Here is an 18,257-nt window from a genome sequence, read left to right on the forward strand (position 1 = left end):
TATATATATATATATATATATAGCCAAAAGTATTGGGGCACCCCTCCAAATCATTGGATTTAGGTGTTACGTGAAATTTCCTTCCTACTAAATATTCCACAGTCAACTGTTAGTGGTATTATAACAAAGTGGGAACAACAGCAACTAAGCCACGAAGTAGTAGGCCACGTAAAATGACAGAGCGGGGTCAGCGCATGCTGAAGTGCGCAGAAGTCGCCAACTGTCTGCCAAGTCAGCTACAGACCTCCAAACTTCGTCTGGCCTTCAGATTGTCACAACAGTGCTTAGAGAGCTTCACGGAATGGGTTTCCATGGCCAAGCAGCTGCATCCAAGCCTTACATCACCAAGTGCAATACAAAGCGTCAGATGCAGTGGTGTAAAGCACGCCGCCACTGGACTCTAGAGAAGTGGAGACGTGTTCTCTGGAGTGATGAATCGCGCTTCTCTGCCTGGCAATCAGATGGGAGTGTCTGGGTTTGGCGGTTGCCAGGAGAACGGTACTTGCCTGGTGTAAAGTTTGGTGGAGGGGGGATTATGGTGTGGGGTTGTTTTTCAGGGGTTGGGTTTGGCCCCTTAGTTCCAGTGATGGGAACTCTTTAGGCATCAGCATACTAAGACATTTTGGACAATTTCATGTTCCCAACTTTGTGAGAACAGTTTGGGGATGGCCCCTTCCTGTTCCAACATGACTGCGCACCAGTGCACAAAGCAAGGTCCATAAAGACATGGATGAGCGAATTTGGGGTGGAGGAACTTGACTGGCCTGCACAGAGTCCTGACCTCAACCCAATAGAACACCTTTGGCATGAATTAGAGCGGAGACTGCGAGCCAGGCCTTCTCATCCAACATCAGTACCTGACCTCACAAATGTGCTTCTGGAAGAATGGTCAAACATTCCCATAGACACACTCCTAAACCTTGTGGACGCCTTCCCAGAAGAGTGGAAGCTGTTATAGCGGCAAAGGGTGGGCCAACTCAATATTGAACTCTACGGACTAAGACTGGGATGCCATTTAATGTTCATGTGCGTGTAAAAGCAGGCGTCCCAGTACTTGTGATAATAGTGTGTGTATGTATGTATGTATGTATATACATGCACACCCCTTTATATAGGTTGGTGTAATATTTACAGTTAACCATTTTGTTTTTATGCAGTGAGCTCTTTGAAGTTGATCATTTTCGGACTATCTACCACATGTTTATTGCCCTCCTCATCCTCTTCATCCTCAGCACACTGGTAGTGGATGGTATTGACCAGGGAAGGTGAGTGTCCTAGTAAAGAATATTTTGATGGCAAGCTGCATAGTTCTTTATCATGTTAATTATCCATTATTTATAAAACCTCAATGTTACACAGAGCTGTACAATAAATAGTATAAGGGTACAAGTTACAGTCTCCAGACAAAACAGACACTGTTCAGTAGGAGAAGAGGGCTGTATGAATGTACAACCTTAGAGGTGGAGAAACGAACAATATAGGAAAAGGAGACCCCCTTTCCCCCAGGGGGCAGAAAGCTCCATGTAAACCTACATTGGTGTCGGAGTTCTTTCGGTAATACTGCTGTAACTATTGAGTGATGATGATGAAATAGGGATGATGTGCAGAATGTGTACTAATCAGATTTTACCTTGGAACCTTGTTGTAATGGGTTATCACACATTTCCCTGGCTAAGCCTGATTTTTACGGTCAGCACTACACATTTTCGCTGCTGTGGCCTTGGCCAAGTGTCCTTCAAGCAGTTTGTAAAACACAGAGCCTTTTCCATTAATGGCATAACAGACCTTGATTGTACCATTTTTCATTCTGATAAATTAGGATTTCATAACAGGCATTTATATATCCTCACTGTTAAAATGGATTGAATGTGTAAATATGTAAAACCAAACATTAAAAAAAAAAACATTATTTATTGCAGTTGTATATTCCATGATAAAATAAATGTGTTTTCTATAAAACTAGTATCAGTACCCGAGTCTTTATTGATCTTTGCCTCCTGCCATCTACACAGCACCAATCACACTAGGGGCCGATTTGGCGCTTTTAGAAGTACAGGTGCTGATAGGAGGAGAGAAGAGAGTAAGCAGAGTTGATGGCTCAAAACTCAATATTGAACTCTACGGACTAAGACTGGGATGCCATTTAATGTTCATGTGCGTGTAAAAGCAGGCGTCCCAGTACTTGTGATAATAGTGTGTGTATGTATGTATGTATGTATATACATGCACACCCCTTTATATAGGTTGGTGTAATATTTACAGTTAACCATTTTGTTTTTATGCAGTGAGCTCTTTGAAGTTGATCATTTTCGGACTATCTACCACATGTTTATTGCCCTCCTCATCCTCTTCATCCTCAGCACACTGGTAGTGGATGGTATTGACCAGGGAAGGTGAGTGTCCTAGTAAAGAATATTTTGATGGCAAGCTGCATAGTTCTTTATCATGTTAATTATCCATTATTTATAAAACCTCAATGTTACACAGAGCTGTACAATAAATAGTATAAGGGTACAAGTTACAGTCTCCAGACAAAACAGACACTGTTCAGTAGGAGAAGAGGGCTGTATGAATGTACAACCTTAGAGGTGGAGAAACGAACAATATAGGAAAAGGAGACCCCCTTTCCCCCAGGGGGCAGAAAGCTCCATGTAAACCTACATTGGTGTCGGAGTTCTTTCGGTAATACTGCTGTAACTATTGAGTGATGATGATGAAATAGGGATGATGTGCAGAATGTGTACTAATCAGATTTTACCTTGGAACCTTGTTGTAATGGGTTATCACACATTTCCCTGGCTAAGCCTGATTTTTACGGTCAGCACTACACATTTTCGCTGCTGTGGCCTTGGCCAAGTGTCCTTCAAGCAGTTTGTAAAACACAGAGCCTTTTCCATTAATGGCATAACAGACCTTGATTGTACCATTTTTCATTCTGATAAATTAGGATTTCATAACAGGCATTTATATATCCTCACTGTTAAAATGGATTGAATGTGTAAATATGTAAAACCAAACATTAAAAAAAAAAACATTATTTATTGCAGTTGTATATTCCATGATAAAATAAATGTGTTTTCTATAAAACTAGTATCAGTACCCGAGTCTTTATTGATCTTTGCCTCCTGCCATCTACACAGCACCAATCACACTAGGGGCCGATTTGGCGCTTTTAGAAGTACAGGTGCTGATAGGAGGAGAGAAGAGAGTAAGCAGAGTTGATGGCTCATAATTCTAACACAGAAGGTGTTATAAGCTGTTAAATATAATTGTACAAGCTAGATAAAGCTGTGTGTAGAATCCATCTTAATTTCTTGCCGGTCTTTTCTGCCTTTTTGTTTTTTAGGCTTGTCTTGGAGTTTGATCTGTTGGAATACGCCTTTGGCAAATTCCCGATTGTTTGCTCTACATGGATTTGCATGTTCTTCGGCACATTGATCATTCCATATGCACTTTTCTCAATGTGGGCCCAGGCATACAAGACTTCTTCCCATCGGAACATCTGCTCTCTTTTTTATGGATCTCTGTATATGACGTTCCTGATAGGTCTTGGCTTCGTTCCAGCGTACATGGTTCTACAGCACAACTTGCCCCCAGCATCCCGTTTCATTGTCATTTTGGAACAGGTAACCTATTTGTACTGCAACCTAATGTATTGTTTCTTTCATTTTTTTTTTTTTAAACAAAATTTTTTATTCTGTTATTGCGGACAACCCATGTCGGGTAAAATCACAACTTACCAAGATATTCAATACAAATAATACCAGGTTTTCTCAAAACTACCTCGACAGTTGCACCAGAAATAACATCTTTCCAACTTTCACAACATTCCCGAAGCAGGCAATGCATACTTTTGAGTTTTCTTTCATTTTTAGGCCCCTTGCACCGTGGAGATCGCCTCCGTTTTTTGTTTTTTTTTATCTCCAAGCAGCAATTTTTTTTCCCCCAATAAATCCAATCCTTAATGTCTTAAGCCTCCATTCACATGGGCTTTTCAGCAGCAAGAAACCTCTGCTAGAATCGCAGGTGGTTCCAGACAGCTGCTGCCACTCAGCCTGTACACGGCAGTGACATGCAGACAGGAGTCACGTGTCCACATATCCAACAGATACCTGCGGCTAGGGTAAGATGACCGGTCCTGGACGCAATCTTTCTGCATGTGAAGAGCGTTGGACAGCTGCAACTCTTGTCAACCTGTCATTGCTTTGTATTGGCTGAATGCCTGTAGCTCTCCAGAACCATCTGTGATTCCATCTGCAAGAATCTGCTGATTCTTTTCACAGGCATTCCCTGCCGGCCTTAAAAATATAGTGCGAGTGAGGCATAATACTGTAAAATATTGCGTTGGATTTTTCATTTTCTTCTCATTCTTTTCAGGTTCGACTGATGATGAAATCACACTCATTCATAAGAGAAAATGTCCCTCGGATCTTCTCTTTTGCCAAAGAGAAGACATGTAAGTAATACGTCAGCCAGTTAGAGACCTTATTACCCTGACTTTCTTACGGTCTGGTAGAAAACCTGGAGAGAGAGAGGAGATTAAAATCAAAACCAAAGCTGTGGGATTGCCAAAAGTAGATTTAATCTTTGCCCTCTTTGTGAAAATTAAACGCAGAATCTGGTTTCCATAAACGGCAACTCACTTTTTTTTTTATTATACAGTAAATGCTTCCTTTCATCATATCTGAGTTTGATGAGAAAAGTCAGAGATAAATATTTATAAGTTTACGAGAATTTGTTAGACATAATCAGTTTGTAAACACTGAATTGTTTTTTAAATATTTGCTTTGTAAATGTTATACTAATTCCTAAAGCACTGCACCAGTTTTTCGGGCCCATCAATGTGGCCTTGGTCAAATTAATTCAATGGTTTCTTGGGTCGCCCTGCTCCTCCTGGTATCCTTCAGCAGACCACCCAAAATGGTTACATTTAATTTAGAGAGTCTTGGAGTAAGGCCCCATTCACATTGAGCGATTTATCGAGCGGTAATTCCCACGATATCGCGGCTATTTACCGCGCTCCAATGCTTGGCAAAGGGTCCTGCTGTCGCGGGTCGTGTGTCGCTAAAGCAGGACCCTTTTCGGAGCGGATTTTGCCGCGATTCAAGCTTGCTCAATGCAAGCATTTGCGCGATATCGCGCGACATGCAAATCGCGCCACAAACGTGTGATTTGCGAACCGCTCAATGTGAACGGGGCCTTAGGGTTACCGGTAGGTTTAGTGTAAAGGGGGGGCTTATGTTTTCCAGGAAGTATTAATCAGACTGGGGGCTTTAGGGTTACATGGAGAAATAGTGAAAAGGGTTGGAGGGATTGTGGTGGAGTTGGTGTTAGTAATACATTGATGGTTAAAGGAGATGTAAAGTCACAGCGTACTCCCTTTTTTTTTTTTTTTTCCTTTTATAACATCAGCATCGTAATAGCAATACAAGCAATAGTTATTTTTGACAATCCAGTTTAAGCTTACTTCATGGTAAATCATGTTGAAAAGTTCATGTTGTGAGCTCTGCCTTCTGGGCATCTGCTTTAGCAAATTCCCAGATTCTCTGAATGAACATCTGATTTTGCTTTTTGACCATAGATATACTTTAAAGCCTTGGTTCTCAACTGGTGGGTCGTGACCCTGTGTTCAGTGGGTCACCGCATGCCTTCCACTTTTTTAGGTTTCCCAGCCTCCCCCTAGCGTCGCACTCTGTTTCTTGTGCCAAGCAGCCATTCAAAATATGCTGCCCAGCGCCGAGTGTGAGCTTGTGGTGGGATACAATGGGGCTATGTCAGCTAGGGAGCTCCATCCATATGTGCATTGCTTACAGCTCCCTCACACGTGCTATAGACGCACCTGGACCAGAATGCCATCATATTCTGGCTCCTGGCACCTCTACAGGGCACGCAAGGGAGCAGTACAAGCAATGCACATATGGATGGGGCACCGTCACAGCACAGAAGCCCACATTGGACCCCAGGCTGAGGATCCACTCCAGTTCTTGTAAGGTAGGGAGACTGGGTGGACCAAAACAAAAAGAAAAGTGTGGAGTGTGCATGTGTGTGTGAGACTGTGCCTGTGGTTGTATATGTATGTCAGTGTTTTTGAGGTTCACACTAGTACAGTGCATTCATCGCATAGTACCATGCGATTAACGGACTATACCACGCAATCTCACCTACCGCGAGCTTGGAGCCGTGTCTACTTTTTCAACACACACAGAGACCATGGGGGAACAAAAGTAGCCACCCTCCAGAAGGGACAGTGTCATGAATTCAGAGATCATTTGAGGATGTAAAGCCCAGTGATACACAAATAAGGTTCATTTTTCTTCAAAGTTAAGGTACTTGAATGCATTGTTAAGATTGAATTCCTGAGTTTAGTGTCATTTTAAGGGTTCGCATTAGGGTTACAGGGAGAGATAGTGTTACACTAAGGAGGACCATAGGCTTACCAGGAAGGGTTGGTAAGATTGGAGGTGGGTTACAGGGAGAGAGTGGAAAGTTAAGTGTTCTGAATATAGGGAGAGCTAATTTGAGGGTTAGTATTAAGGTTACAGGGACAGATCGTAAAAGGGTTAGTGGTAGGAACATCGCACTCTACCCCAAAACCCCAATACTCTAATTTAAAGTATAATCAAATTTAGTCCTCAGTTTCATTGCATTTAACATGCCTGTTGTATCTCCTCTGACAGTTTTAGTATATGATTTTGCATGGCAAATAGCTCTTTGAGTAATAAGGGATCTGTGTAAATATTTTTGTCTCCAATATAGCTGTTGCTCCAGTCCCACAAGTTACACAATACCTGTATTTCCTGTTTGCTCCAACGCTGATCTACAGAGACAACTATCCAAGGTAAATTACTGTCTCACCTTTGTACTGTTTAGCAGCACTCTGACCTTTTGTCTAAAATTAACACAGACGACCTCTGTGTGATAACATTTGTCCTACCTGTATCAGATCATTTTGTTCTCTGTTGTCTGTTCAGTGGTTGTAGTATTTTCAGTGACATCCTTTTTATACGTTATAGTAAGCATTTAACATTGTTCATGTACATTTTGTTAAGCTTGATTTCTTGATTTTCAGGAATCCATCTATAAGGTGGGGCTATGTTGTCACCAAATTTCTTCAGGTAAATGGCTTTTTCCTTTTTTCAAGTGGAATTGAAGTGTAAAAAATATCTTGCCATTTAATGATAGTGGTGAGAATGCTACTTGTTGGTTCACAACTTGGCTGGTAAAGCAACACAACATTGTGTGAATTGTCTATAATGTTTCGGTTGCCTCGGCTAAAGGGCTTCCTCTCACCTCAAAACTTTCATCTCCTTCTGATCCTTCCATGTAGTAACTTGGAAAGCCATCACCCCCAACCCCCAGCTCCTTCTCTGTAGTAACTTGGAAAACCGTCACCCCAACCGCCAGCTCCTTCTGTGTAGTAACCTGGAAAGCCATCACCCTAACACCCAGCTCATGTGTAGTAACTTAAGTTATGGGTTGGACTTGATGGATGTATGTCTTCAACCCCAAATACTATGTAACTTGGAAACCCACATCACCCCAACCCCCAGCTACTATGTGTTCTCAGGGGTAATTTCTTTATCTGACCTCTTGAGCCAGCTGAAGGTGAAATCGTATATAATAGTTCCTTTTCTTTATATGAACACTAGTATTCTGTAAATCAAGGGACATATATTAGTCAAGCAGGCTTTAGCAGGAAAAGAGCTTCACTGATGCCTGCTAGTATATTGGGGTGCAATTTCCATGTAAGCTAGAGAACCCCTTTTTCTAATCCTAACAATAATTTTAATAATTTGGTATTTCTTTTATTCTTTTGGAGGGACTTGATTAAAAATGTCCTTTTTTTTATTCAGTTTTTTTTTGAGCAGAATCTTTTAGGCCTCATTCACACTAGAAACGGTTGGCACGTACAGCTCTGTGCTGTGTGCACGGCCGTATCGGGCAGCTCTCGGGAAGGACAGGTGCTGCATGTGATTTGTACGCAGCCACTGCCCTTCTCTATGGGACTACGCGGCCATACGCCCCATACGCTCACCCGCCCTGCACGTCTGTGCGGGTGAGTGTACTCGTACGCTGGCAGGCTGGATCCTGTCTGCGCCCGAGCCAGGAAACACGCACCCGTACGGACCTACACGTGAGGTGAGCGAAGGGGGGTGTATGGCCGCGTAGTCCCATAGATAAGGACGGGGGCTGCATACTAATCACACACAGCGCACCTGTCCTTCCTGGGAGCTGCCCGATACGGCCGTGCACGGATCTGTACGTGCTGGCCGTTTCTAGTGTGAATGAGGCCTTAAAGTCATAGCTGTTCTTGATGTAGCTTTATGATCTTTCTTGTTTTTAAAAAAAAAAAAAAGCCCCCTACTAAATTGGTTGCATCATAAATCTGTTAGAAACCGAGGCAATCCAAACTTAAGCATAAGAGGAAAGTTCGTAGGGAGATTTCCCTCCACTTCCTGCCCGATTTAGCCACAGCAGGAAGTGAGATGAAATCACATCTTTTCTATTTTATTCTTTTGTTTTTTACTTTAGGTCCTTGGCTGCCTCTTTTATGCCTACTACGTCTTTGTCCGACTCTGCATCCCACTTTTCCACAACATCAGCCAGGAGCCTTTTAGTCTGAGAGTCCTGGTCCTCTGCGTTTTCAACTGTATCCTGCCAGGTATGTTTCAGCCACCTTTTTCCTTTCTGCAGTTAATTGTATTGTTTGTAACTTCTACATGCCCATTTGAAATGATGTAAAGAACAGTATGCAAATAGCAGTAACCCATAGCAACCAATTTTCCCTTCTGTCCTCTCTCTACAGCAAACTGCCATGAGTTACAAAACTGCGTCATTGTCCAATGTTATATTGTGGTATATAGCATTAATTATTGCTATATATATATAGATATATATTGATTGTAGTCCTTTAAAGCCTTGGTTCTCAACTGGTGGGCCGTGACCCGTGTTCAGTGGGTTGCCGTGTACCTTCCACTTTTCTAGGTGAGGGGCTCCCCAGCCTACCCCTAGTGCAGCACAGTCAGGGGCTCCTCAGCCTATCCCTAGTGCAGCACAGTCAGTTCTCATGTTAAGCAGCCATTTAAAAGATGCTGCCCGGTGCAGAGTGTCTCACTGTGCTCCTAGCACAGTGACTGAGCTGTCAACATCAGCTCCCAATCACTGTTTATGATTGGGATCCAGTGGGACGAGCTCCTGATCATGTGGTTATTGTAACAGCTAGGGATGCTGCAATACCGTTTTCTCGGTATCGATCATGAGTACCGATATTTATCTTTTGGTACTCGCTGATACAAAGTACCGATACTGGTACTTCCGCTATCGTAGGGCTGGCATCCTGGCCAATCAGGAAGCCAGGCAGCGTGTCATTACCCGCAGCCCAGGTTCCTCATTGGCAGGAAGTCGCCTCCATGTTCTCTCGTAGCACTGCCGGTCAGAGGAAATCTGGGGTAAGTATCGGAGCATTTGGGCGAGTACAAGTAGTCTCCCAAATACTCGGTATTGGCAACAATAGCGCTACTAGTATCGGTATTGGTGCATCCCTAGTAACAGCCAAACATTGTTATCGCATGAGTGGGAAGCCTGCCTTCAACTGCCAGTGTTAAAGTGATAATAAAGGCTCCCAGGAGCTTTTATCCAAAATGTGCTAGTATTTACAGTATATTAGCACATTATGGCAGACTTGCCAAAAAGCGATCCCCTCCCGAGCTACTTTGTCTGAGCTCTTTTCCCTCACCAGTGCATCCATGTTTTAGGTCTTCGTCCGGGCCCGGATGACGTAACGTCCATGCATGCACGCAGGAGTTACTTTGTCATGGCAAGGATTTTAGAAAAGTGCTTGCAGGCAGATAGAAGGATACATGACAAGAGATTCACACAGTTTCTTCTGTTCTAAAAAGCCTGCCTGTCAGCATTTTTTTAAAATAAAAGACTTTAACTTCTGTTTTAAGATCCTTTCTAAGGACCGCCAAGAGTCAGCAGCCAGGGATTAAACTATGGGTAATTGTTATAAGCACCCCTGGTAATGTTACAGGTTGGTCCCAAATTGAAATAATGGCATATAGTTAACATAATATTTTTATAATGATATTATTCATTATATTAAATCAACTACATACAAAATACAATATTGTTGGTGGTAGTGTTTTGATACCAGTAGTGTGTATGTAATTTTAGGTTGCTTCATAGTTTCCCCTCTGTCTTCAGGTGTGTTGATTCTCTTCCTGGCCTTCTTTGCTTTCCTACATTGTTGGCTCAATGCCTTTGCTGAGATGCTTCGCTTTGCTGACCGGATGTTCTACAAGGTATGAACTCTACTTTACCTACAGGGATACAAAAGGACCACTATCACCCACCTTGAGGTCTCCCCCTTCCCAGCAGTATGTTTTGCCTTTATTTGCATATCTTTTTCTAAAGTCATGCGATACACTGGATCTTCTCCTGGCTGTAGGTGGTCCTGGATGATGCAGATGGTGGCCATGATGTGAAGACATCTCCATTCTCTGCTTCAATACACAGAGTGCAGGGTGCTGCGCTCAGGGGAAAGGCCCTTGATGTCTTACACATACGGTCGTTTCTCAGTCTTTTAGGTTGAGAGACACTGGGCATCATTCAACCTGGAGAATATCGTGTGGCAAAGAAGAGTTTCTGAGGGGAACAGCTGTGATTTTAAAACAAAGCTTCTTAAAAAAAAAAAAAAAAAAAAAAAAAGCTCATGAAGCAGAGAAAAAAACAAAAGGAGGTAGCTATTGGAAATGTATTGTAACTCCGATTTAGGTTTCATTATTGGAATTTAACCCTTCCACAGCCACAGATGTAAGTACTGCATCAGCAGGAGTTTACCTTTTCACAGTGAGCTTCCCACTTTCTTGCCAGGTGGCTTTAAAGCTGACTGATCAGTTCTACATGTACACTAATGTGCCCCTGCCTGACAGCCCCAACCCCCCTTCCCTGTCCCTCCTGTTTGCCCAGGACTCTCATGGTGGATGATTGTGCTGGTCTACTCTGATTTAGAAGCAGGAAGCCTATATGTACATTAATGTGCCCTTGCCTGATAGTTGTCGTCCCCCCCTTCCCTGTCACTCCTGGTTTACCAGGAGTCTTATGGTAGATGATTCTGCTGATCTCCCCTGTAACGAACAAGGAAGGCAGGAAGCTCTCTGCTCTGAAAGCTCTGGACATGATCAATCTCTGGCCTCCCTGGCCAGGGAAGAAGCTAATCAAGCACAGTCTGTGCCCGGTCAGCTTCCAAAGATGACCCCTGATGTCATCTTAAAGTGAACCAGTCACCAGCAGTATGATATAACATTTATAATCCCGCCTTGTGATAGGAATAAAGTTAAGTAAAAAAGAAAACCAAAAGTTTAAATTAAAGCTTAATCAAATAATAAAAACCCATTTTTGGGGTTTTTCTTAAATCCCCATGTACATGCACATACAAAGGCAAACACATGCACCGGATGCACATGCATGCAAAAACAACAATTGTGCCGCACATAGCTGGCATCACTGCGCATCCCAGATTGAAAACAATAATTCTAGGGCCGTTAATCACTGTTAACTCTAAATCGATGGCCTATAAAGGCTTTTAAATTGTCTATGTACAATTTTGGGTAGTGTTTTTTTGCCATTTCATGGGGCGTGCAATATTAACGCTTGACATATAAACGGTTGCACTAATATTATGTGACAAAAAAAATGAACATCTCCATTTTCAGCAAATCTTTATTTTGAGGGTTTTAGGTAACCTTTAGGCCTAAAATGTGTATTTCAAATGTTTGGGGGAAAAAAGGCTTTGGCAGCAAATAAGTTATAAGCGTGTCCGTTTTATAAAGGAGCATGTCCTTGCCATTTCCTGTGTAATTCTACTAGGTTTAAGCTTTCACAGTGTTTGTAAATATCTCATTTTGTACTTTAGGACTGGTGGAATTCAACATCGTTTGCCAACTACTACCGAACCTGGAATGTGGTTGTCCATGACTGGCTGTATTATTATGCCTATCGGGACTTCCTCTGGGTAAGAAATTCACGTACTTGGTGACTGTCTTCACATTTTAGGGTTTGTTTGTGTTAGAGGTTAGAGCTATGTCCTGGCAGAGTTGGCAGAGTCTCAAAGTTCACTGGACCCTTAAAGGGGGTCAACAAATCGGGCACGGGTCTTCCTGATTTTGTTGCGGAAGTGTGATGCTCTTTAGAAATCTCACATGGTAGTGAGAGAATTGGTTAAACCTGCGACAGATCCATATTCAGATGGTGGCGCAGAGAGGCCTTATAATACCATGTTGGCACTCCTGCGTTGCTTGCCAGAACGTTAGCCCAGGTTCTCATATGACCCGCTTTCTCTACGCATTCTGATTTTATTGTCCATCTGACTGTTTCTACAATTTTTGTAATTGTTTAGTCGCTTGTTCGCCTGTGTGACTGTTCTACCACATGTAGAATCAGCTTCTCCCCCTTTTTCATTAGGTCCAATTGTGCCTCTCATAGGTTTGTGATTGTTTACTTTTATTTTTGTCACTTTTTTGTCATATTTTCTTGTTTTTTACATCTCTTTTTTTTTTGGCATAGTTTTTATTTTCTTATTCAGGGTTCTAATTTCTCACTTTTGGGTTCATACCGTTTCCTTTTTTTTTTACTCTTAACAAGGTCTTGTTGGTCAGTCTCTGTTTTTTGTTTCAATTTTCTTCCCTTTGTCAATATTGCTGGGGGAATAAAATATTATGTTAAGGCACCCGATGAAATTACATGTAATGTCTTACAGATTAGATAGGTCTTTTGATTTCTTTGATAGGTCTATTGGTTTATTGTCCCAAAGATGCAGCAGGTGTTCTTTTTTTGTAGTAAAGAAAATACTTGAACAGCTCAATGGCTGCCGGCTTCTGACCAACTCCTTCGATCAGCTGATCAAGGGATGTCGGCCAGACAGCGCCACCCACTGTGCAAAATTCATCCGCTTCGTCAAGAACTGGCTGAAATTTGCACAGTCTTTATTATTGGTAATATCTGTTATTTTGACCGATGGCAGTAAGGATGCAAGTTTATGACTTGCGTGCCAACACAGGGCCCCGTGTGCCATCTGTGGCACGCTTGCCATAGGTTCGCCATCGCTGCCCTAGACCAAAATGAACAGTTAACCCTTGCAGTGCACATGTAGCCCCACTGGATGGGTTAACTTTTTGCATTCCTGGAGTTACTCTTTAAATGGAAATAATTTTTATCTTTTTCAACATTGCTAACAGTATAACCTAATTTGCTGTTTTTTCTCCTTTTTTTTTTTTTTTTTTAACACTTCTATTTTTTTGGCAGAAGATTCAAAACTGCAGCCATGCTGTCTGTGTTTACTGTGTCCGCTGTGGTCCATGAATACGCGCTGGGGATCTGCTTTGGATTTTTCTATCCTGTTCTTTTTATTATGTTTATGGGCTTTGGCTGTAAGTATCACTTGTTAAACGAGAAGAAAGAAAAGCAGAGAGGGCATCAGACATTTAGCACTAGCCAAGGTCAATGTAAAAAAAGAAAGTAACCTTTTGTAGCTAAAATGGCCATCTAAAATAAGTATATAGTTGTTACTGGAAAGCTTTATAGCCATACATTTGATTGGCAGGCCTCTTTACAGAGTTTATTTAGCCTAACTTGGCTAGGACATAAAGGAGGTCAAAACAGGAGCAGCAAAGACAAAAGAAGAAAAAGCTCATCTCCCATTAGAAGCAAATATCATTATTTACTATCCATTATAGTCCACTGGATCTGCACACCGTGACCTGCATTTTAGGTCCCATCTACATATTGCAGGCTGCAGTGTAGAACTTGTAGTGTCCAAATAAGTTCTGTTTGCTTAAAGGAGAACTGTTGGGTCAGGGCTGTTCCCCATAGTTCTCCTAAGGGTAATGGGAGGACACAAACTAGCGTCCTCCTGTCACCCTAGGCGCAGTATACCGCAAGCTACCACAGCCAGCTGTGCCCGCCCCTGTCCGTTCTGCCAGTCAGCGCTGGAGGATCGGAGGGGGGGGGAAATCCCTGCAGGGAGCCGTGAGTGACAGTCACGGCTCTCTGCAGGGATAGATCGAGAAGTGAGCGAGTGACGCTAATGTGTTCGCGCACACAGGTTACAATCTGATTGTACAATCTCCTATGCATGTAGTGTAAGAGCTTGCCTTATTGGGTAGATTCGGTAGGCCCTCATATTACTTTTTTTGGTATATCTAAATTTGACTGCAGAGATTGTACACTCAGATTGTAACTTGTACTGTGAGCCTAATGCAGCAGAGAGATCTACTATTAGAGAAGAGACAGTCATGTGACTTTGACAGGTCTGGTGATTGGACTATTCTTCCAGCATTTTTTTTCTCTTAAGTTTAATTGCTCTCTGTCAGATTACGGAAGCCAGCAGAATGCAATGCATATCTGTAGAGCACATCACTGTGCTTTCTAAATTTGCGGAGCATGTGAATTTGAAATCTCCCCCACAGTTTTTACAGATCTTACCTGTTGGAAAGCTTAAGATTTGTAAATCCATCTTTTTTTCTCCAAGTGTCAGTTGGCCTTATTTAGAGTAGTAGTATATTTTAGTCTGGTTTCTGTTCTAAACAGTCTGTAGTGGTATATCAAGAATCGTAAGTATTTGTAAATGCTTACAATGCTACGGCAAATGACAAATGACAAAAACATTAGCGGGGTTATTCACAAAGGGGTGAAGGGTTTGGAGAAGGCGGGAGAAGTGAACAATCTAGGACAACATAGCTGAACTGGGAAGATTTCTTCATTTCAGCTCACTTTCCAGTTCAGTTATGTTTTCCTAGATTGTTCACTTCTCCTGCCTTCTCCATACTCCTCACCTGTTTGTGAATAACCCTGTGGAAAAATTAATAATGCTCAAATGCTATGCTGCACAATGCAGGAATAGGTCCTGCACACAAATAAAAAAAACACCTCAGGACTACTTCACACCCGCCCCAGTGCATTCCGGCCCGATTCTGGCCGGAACGCACTGGATTGCATTCCGGCCAGCTCACTCTGTTTTGGGAAGCCCTCCCAAAGCCACGCCCTCCGACTGCAGTATGATTGGCCGCACCAGAACGCAGGCATTGATGTGCCACGCGGTCCCATGCGGCCGGTCGGAAGGCGTGGCACTGCCATTGCGTTCAATGCACCGCCACGCCCCACCTCCCGCCCCAATACAAATATAGGTGGCCGGAATGCAATCCAGTGCATTCTGACCAGAATCGGGCCGGAACACACTGAGGCTGGTGTGAACTAGCCCTTTATTGATCTTTATAGGATAGTTCTTTTTAACTTTTAGTTTTGTGGCATTCTCTGATCCTGTTATTTTCAAAAATATTTGGAGAATACATTAATGTTAAATCATGCTCATTCTTTATTTGTAGTGATTCTAAACTTCATCCTTAATGACCGTCGGAAAGGCTCTATCTGGAATGTGTTCATGTGGACGTCCCTGTTCCTGGGTCAGGGTGTGCTCCTCTGCCTTTATTCCCAGGAGTGGTACGCCCAGAAACACTGTCCCATCAGCAATGTAAGTGTATACACGTAGTTGTTGACCTGTAAGCTGGCCATACACGTGTAGATTTTCAAATGAATATTCAGCTTGACAAATGTTGTTCTAAAGTTTGTTTGACTTTGGAATGAATGGAGTGTTCTGAATGAAAACCACATTCACTGATGAAGTTTCGTTCATTCAAGAACAACAGTTTTCCATCCTGCTTTGATTTTATTTATTTTTTTCATTTCCCTTTCTGTGTGTGTGTATAGCCAGCTTTAGTGTCTTGTTCCTAATGGGTGCAGTCATGGAAGAGTGGACAGGTCTTTATCATAAAGATTTTAATATGGAGAATCCTACAGACACAACTGTCATCAGTGTCATCAGCCCAGTCACGGGTTAGGAGTGTGGCGGAGACCTGTAAGTGTTAACTGCAGCAATGTAAAATCAGGTCTCCACACTTGGGGTGTAACTAGCAATCACAGGGCCCCATAGCAAAATTTTGTATGGGGCCCTGTGATTTGTAGTTACGCCCCTTACAGAGCCCACCTGAGATCCCACACAGCCCACCTGAGAGTGACCCTGCATAGCCCACCATAGACTCTATGGTGGGTTCTGCAGTGTCTCAGGTGGGCTGGTCAACCCGCTGCACACCTTTTACCTGTCAGCCCTGATTCACTGTCAGCCGCCTCCACCGCTGGGCCCCGCCTCCTGCTTGGTCGCTGGCGGGCCTGGCCTCTGCCACCGTTTACAGCATGTAGCCACGCAGTTGCAGTGACAGAAGTTAGAGTTTTCAATAAGGATTCCACTGTGCAAGCAGTCAATCCATCTGGTTTAGATCTCCAACTGGCATTCACCCTATATGAAGTCACCAGTCGTAAATCTTGAGAAGTTGGAGCCTTCAATTGAACACCAGGCCCCAGGCGCCTCCACCACACCTGCAGGCTGTCACTGACTCAGCAGCAGCTGTGAGGAGGAACGTGCCGCTGCAAAGATCACTGACAGGTTGTCCGTGATCTGGACAGCGGCACGCTCCTCCTCACAGCTGCCAGTGACATTCCTGGAGCCGATGTCATAGCGACCCAGGCAGCCCACACGGCATCAGGGGAACTCCTTTGTTCCCCGCCCTGGCCAGGCCCCCCCGGGCCCCATAGCGGCTGCCTAGGTCGCTATGTCAATTCCGCCACTGCTTCACACCTACCAGACAGAGTTGTGCTGCGAGTCAGCTGCGTAAACTGGACTGACCAAACTACAAATCCTTTGGCAGGAAAACCTCTCTTAAAGGTCTTATCTGTGTATTTAGTTGTTTCCTTTAAAGCTGTACTTCAGGCAAAGTTTCATTCAGCACATTGTTTTGTTGCCTTTTACTTGAACACTGACGGGGTTATTCACATAAGGGTGAAGAGTTTGGAGAAGGCAGGAGAAGTGAACAATCTAGGACAATATAGCTGATTTGGAAAAATTCTCCAATGCAGCTCACTTTCCAGTTCAGCGATGTTGTCCTAGATCACTTTTTCTGCCTTCTCCAAACTCTTCACCCTTTTGTGAATAGACCTGTGAAAGTTTGTTGAAGCTACCTAGTACATTGCCCATATAGAGCCAGTTGAGGGGTTGTGTTTTTTGTTTTTGTTTTTTACCCTTTCAGTGAGTGTAGCTTGCCACTACTGAAGACACACTAAAAATGCTATTGTATTCAATCCCTAAAAAGTAATCCTTTGTTTTCCAGCCTGCGTTTTTGGACTATGTGAAGCCACGGTCTTGGACCTGCCACGTTGATAAATAGACTGGAGAACTTCTGAAAGCTACAATGTCAGACTCTGGCAAAAAAAATCGACTAACATCCTCAATTTGTTACTGAATGTTTTTGTATCGGTTCTGGAAACAGTCTGTGGTCAGTGACTACAGCTTTTGTAAAGGATTCAACTTCCCATTTTCATAACAAGCCACCTCTTTATATAGACAAGTATCCGCGTTGAGCTTCACGCCTCAAATGAAATGGATCTTCAGATGTTTGTAACATCGTACATTCCTTTGGGCTCAGATATACCGGACTCGGTTTACACTGGAAGTTACTAACCTTCTTGCCGGAACATCCCATTCCGTCCCATCCTTTTGATCTAAGAAAGATGTGTTCTTGTACTGATTAATGGTTGTGCCCGTCAAGCAGGACCTTGAAATCAATAGGCATAACTTTGCAGACTGATTTTTTTTTTTCTGTTGCCTTTTGCACATTGTACTTCTACTGAATGTATTTCCATTTGAAACCAGCGTGGCATGAGTAGGCCTGCAAAGTGCCACATATAGCAGATATAGCAACCTTTACCAATGCTGCATTACAAAGCAATAATGAGTTATGTAACGCCATTACAGCCATGCCCAACCATGACTTTGGCAACTATTACCAAAGATTACTTGCTCTCCCCTCGTAACTTTTATTTTCTTAGTAACACGTTTTGGTTTATCTTTTATTATAACTAATCTAGAAATAATTATGACGGTTATTATTAAGCCTATCCCATGCTTCTTAGATATAAATGTTCACTTAAAATATTGTTTGGGGTAAGGCTATAATTAAAGTATTAGACACTGTAGTTCATTGGATATAGTCTGGCAAATCCAGCACATTTGCACATTTGTTTCTTCTCAGAGCTGTGATTCATCTGACCCTGTCGCATAATACATCCCTAGAATTCTTTAGGATATGCCTGCTCACAAGGCAATTTCTAAGTTGGCCAACGGAGGTCAACAAGGAAGCATGTTTTTT

The 18,257-nt window shown here is 42.8% G+C and overlaps 1 protein-coding gene across 1 annotated transcript in view; it reads left to right on the forward strand.

The window, feature by feature from the left end:
- Positions 1–17,864, forward strand: part of SOAT1 (sterol O-acyltransferase 1) — a 34,915-nt gene extending 17,051 nt beyond the window's left edge. The window contains exons 5-15 of the mRNA XM_018572642.1: positions 1,158–1,265; positions 3,347–3,626; positions 4,378–4,456; positions 6,757–6,838; positions 7,070–7,115; positions 8,533–8,662; positions 10,207–10,304; positions 11,918–12,016; positions 13,295–13,430; positions 15,384–15,529; positions 17,220–17,864. Of these exons, the coding sequence (XP_018428144.1) occupies positions 1,158–1,265; positions 3,347–3,626; positions 4,378–4,456; positions 6,757–6,838; positions 7,070–7,115; positions 8,533–8,662; positions 10,207–10,304; positions 11,918–12,016; positions 13,295–13,430; positions 15,384–15,529; positions 17,220–17,276 (1,261 nt within the window). The 3' untranslated portion in view covers positions 17,277–17,864. The remainder of the gene's footprint in view (positions 1–1,157; positions 1,266–3,346; positions 3,627–4,377; positions 4,457–6,756; positions 6,839–7,069; positions 7,116–8,532; positions 8,663–10,206; positions 10,305–11,917; positions 12,017–13,294; positions 13,431–15,383; positions 15,530–17,219) is intronic.
- The last annotated feature ends 393 nt before the right edge of the window (positions 17,865–18,257 follow it).

The sequence above is a fragment of the Nanorana parkeri genome, unplaced genomic scaffold (assembly GCF_000935625.1).
Source record: "Nanorana parkeri isolate BGI_ZX_2015 unplaced genomic scaffold, ASM93562v1 scaffold2091, whole genome shotgun sequence".
NCBI lineage: Eukaryota > Metazoa > Chordata > Amphibia > Anura > Dicroglossidae > Nanorana > Nanorana parkeri.